General features: G+C 42.5%; 1 protein-coding gene across 1 annotated transcript; it reads right to left on the reverse strand.

Moving 5' to 3' along the window:
- Positions 1 to 215: 215 nt before the first annotated feature.
- Positions 216 to 2,719, reverse strand: mplkip (M-phase specific PLK1 interacting protein). Its single transcript, XM_083697349.1, has 2 exons — positions 2,259 to 2,719; positions 216 to 1,825 (listed from the first exon to the last, which is right to left on the reverse strand). The coding sequence occupies exons 1-2, from the start codon at positions 2,619 to 2,621 to the stop codon at positions 1,625 to 1,627; spliced, it is 564 nt and encodes a 187-aa protein (XP_083553475.1). The 5' UTR covers positions 2,622 to 2,719; the 3' UTR covers positions 216 to 1,624.
- Between the last annotated feature and the right edge of the window lie 209 nt (positions 2,720 to 2,928).

Consider the following 2,928-nt stretch of genomic DNA (forward strand, 5'->3'; position numbering starts at 1 on the left):
TGATCTGTAGCTTAATCAAAGTCTAGCCTACAACATAAGCCTGGCCTACTTGGAGTTTCAGATGTTTGAACGTGGCACAACGCAAATAGTTCAACAAAGGACAGGAATGGTTCTCAGTTAATTCAAAAAGGACAGCTATGGATTTGTCTGTGTTTTGGGTGTAAGTTTCAAAACAGATCAGTGTCGGTGTCTTATGAATCTACATTTATTGCGTGTAAAAACAATGTCATGATTTACTCAGATACACATTGAATTATAGTCAATACAAATTAAAATATTACATAGCAGCCTAAACAGCAATGTCTGTTGCCAAATATTGGCAGGGATGTGGAGCAGCATATTGATGTAGTCTAGAAATGATACTCCACTCTGTTCCTTGAACCTTGAATGTGTAGGTCTAGCGTGCATCTGCAAGGACGTTACAGGGGGCCAAAGCTGTTTCATGTCATTTTCAGAGGAAGGTGCACATACTGGAATCATTTCAGTTAGCTTATGTTTAATGGAGCCACTCATTCATTGATGGATACTTCTTCAGTTGAAAACAAAGTGAAACAAATTTACAAACGTGTGTACCATGTATGAATTTAATAAAAACCTAACTTCCAAATTCAATTTCTTAAAAATAAGAAAAGTCCTATCCTTTGGATAATGTTTACAGATGTAAAAAACCTGAGGCGGTAAAAACTCACTCATATATTTCCCGTTTTGAAATAATGTTAAAATACATAAAATATAATTTCAATGTAAATAGGCATAGGAAAAATCTGAGATGTGCCTTAACCCCTCCGAATCAGTGGAGGACTGTCTGTCAACATGCACACCTCTCTCACTCAGGGGGAGTGGAGCTAGAGCGAAAAACAAGAGCAACTTCACATGGTTACACCCCCCCTACCCCTCCCTCAATGCAGCACTTAATAAAACTTTGTAGAATACAGCAAATCTCTGGAAAAAAAAAAAAATGTTCTGTCACAGCGAACAGACTATGTTTGAGAAGCCCAATCGATTCTGAGATTTGGCGTTTGCATTTTATGGGATAATATTGGTTTAACCTGTCCTGATACGCTGTATTTTTGAGTGACGCAAAATCAAAAAGCAAAAAATATAGCTACAATTTAAACACAGGAAAGGTGACTGCTACACTATACCCAACATTTGGTAGTATTAAGAACGCAAAATATATAATTAAAAAAGGTACACAAATCAAACTCTTGCATCACCAATTAGCCATGTCCCACAATGTGCATCTTTGCACATCCTTACGTGAGTATAATGTATTCCCTGTTTGTTTGGGTACGCTACCACTGCCCTGAAATGTGTTAGTCTTATGTCCATATTCAAAAAGATGGTGTTTAGGTGCTGGAAAAGAGCTGCAGTGTTGAAAGGCCATGTCCACCAGGGTTAGGGTTAGGCTGGTGGAGGTAGAAATCGGAGATGTCCGCTAACAGTTGCTGGTGAATTGTCTTTGAATCATTGTAAAATTGCAGTACTACATCTCCATAGACTGGAATATAGCCTACCAATATGCAATAAATTGTTCAGGTCCGTAGTTGCCTAAACAACGACATCAGGGCATGTTTCTTGCTGCCCTTGAAAGGGGTTTCTTCCAGTCTTGCACTGCAGAGTCCTAATTAAAATATCTCCCTGGTCTGCCCGTGTGTGAGGCTTGTTGGGTGCTGCACTTGGAATTTGAGTCTGTAACTGCAACTGGCTGTAGGCTGGCCCAAGGGTCCTGCAGCATAGATGGAGTGTAATACTTCTCCACACCATTAGACCCCCTGTCCCTGCCACGCGACGACCCAAAAGGAGTGGAGGTCCGGGGAGAACCCTATGGGGGAGGGGGAGGGGGGAAATCATATATGAGACCCTGAAACTACAAGAATTAACCTGATCCGCAACATGTGAAACATAGGCACTGAAAGAAAGTGTGGTGTGGTGTCAAAACATTGCATCATAACAACCTCCTTACAACAACCTCTCAACAAACATGCACAAATGATCTTACAGTTCCAGTGCAACAGTTTCGATGTTACACAGACAGCTGTTTACGAATCAGTATCACAAGTCATTAGAGACACGACGAGTATCAAGACCGGTCCGGAAGCCATCTTTGATACGTACGCTAGCGTCGCTTCGTAGCTATAGCCTACCATCAGTTTTAATACAAAATACATATTGAAGTACGTCAAGTCTAGATTAAGCAACGTTTTATGGTTGTCGGGATACATATATCAGATATAAACGCCTGGCTACTAATTTACCTGATAGCCCTGTTGTCCAGGATTCGACTGGTATGAAGCATTTCTGTAAGGCGAACCACCGCGGAAATTCGCATTGTGGGGTCTCCGCGGTGTATGCGCCGGTGATGAGCCGTTGTTGTAAAATCTTCCTTTACCCCCGCTGTGATAACCCCTGTTACCATTACCGCTGAAGTCCCTTGGAGGGGTATTCGGGGAGCCACTAAATCCAAATCTAGGTCCATAAGTCGGCGGGGGGGGACCACGAAATGCCCACGATGGCGAGGGAAACATTCCTCCTGCGCTGTTGTCGAATGTCGGGCTGCGAAAACCACCTGAATTCAAGCCTCCTCCCGGACTAGGCTGTCTTAAATTCGGTCTTTGCATGATCAAAACCCAAATTCACACAGGCAGCTGGGCGGATAGAACTACTTTAATTTACAAGCAAACTGGCAAGATATTGTAAACAGAGTTAGAAGGAGGGGACATCAACAGGAACAGGAAACCCATTACCAAAAAAAAACATTTCCTTTACTCCTTGTTCTAGGGCGAATCGGCAACGAAATTGTGTGCATTACTGCCACCACCTGGACAGGCGTAACACTTCGTAAAAAAGGAAATGGTTATTCGGAAACCAGTTGTTGACGATTAGTCACAGATTGGTAGGCACAGGGTATGCGGGGACTTAGCTTCA

The sequence above is a fragment of the Argentina silus genome (genome assembly GCF_951799395.1).
Source record: "Argentina silus genome assembly, chromosome: 1".
In the NCBI taxonomy this organism is placed as follows: Eukaryota; Metazoa; Chordata; class Actinopteri; order Argentiniformes; family Argentinidae; genus Argentina; species Argentina silus.

Bases quoted from the DNA above. Each gene is read 5' to 3' on its own strand.
- mplkip (XM_083697349.1), bottom strand. From the start codon at position 2,621: ATGCAAAGACCGAATTTAAGACAGCCTAGTCCGGGAGGAGGCTTGAAT. The intron at 1,826-2,258 runs GTAAATTAGTAG...CCTCCCCCATAG, and splicing joins CTGGACAACAGGGCTATCAG to GGTTCTCCCCGGACCTCCAC.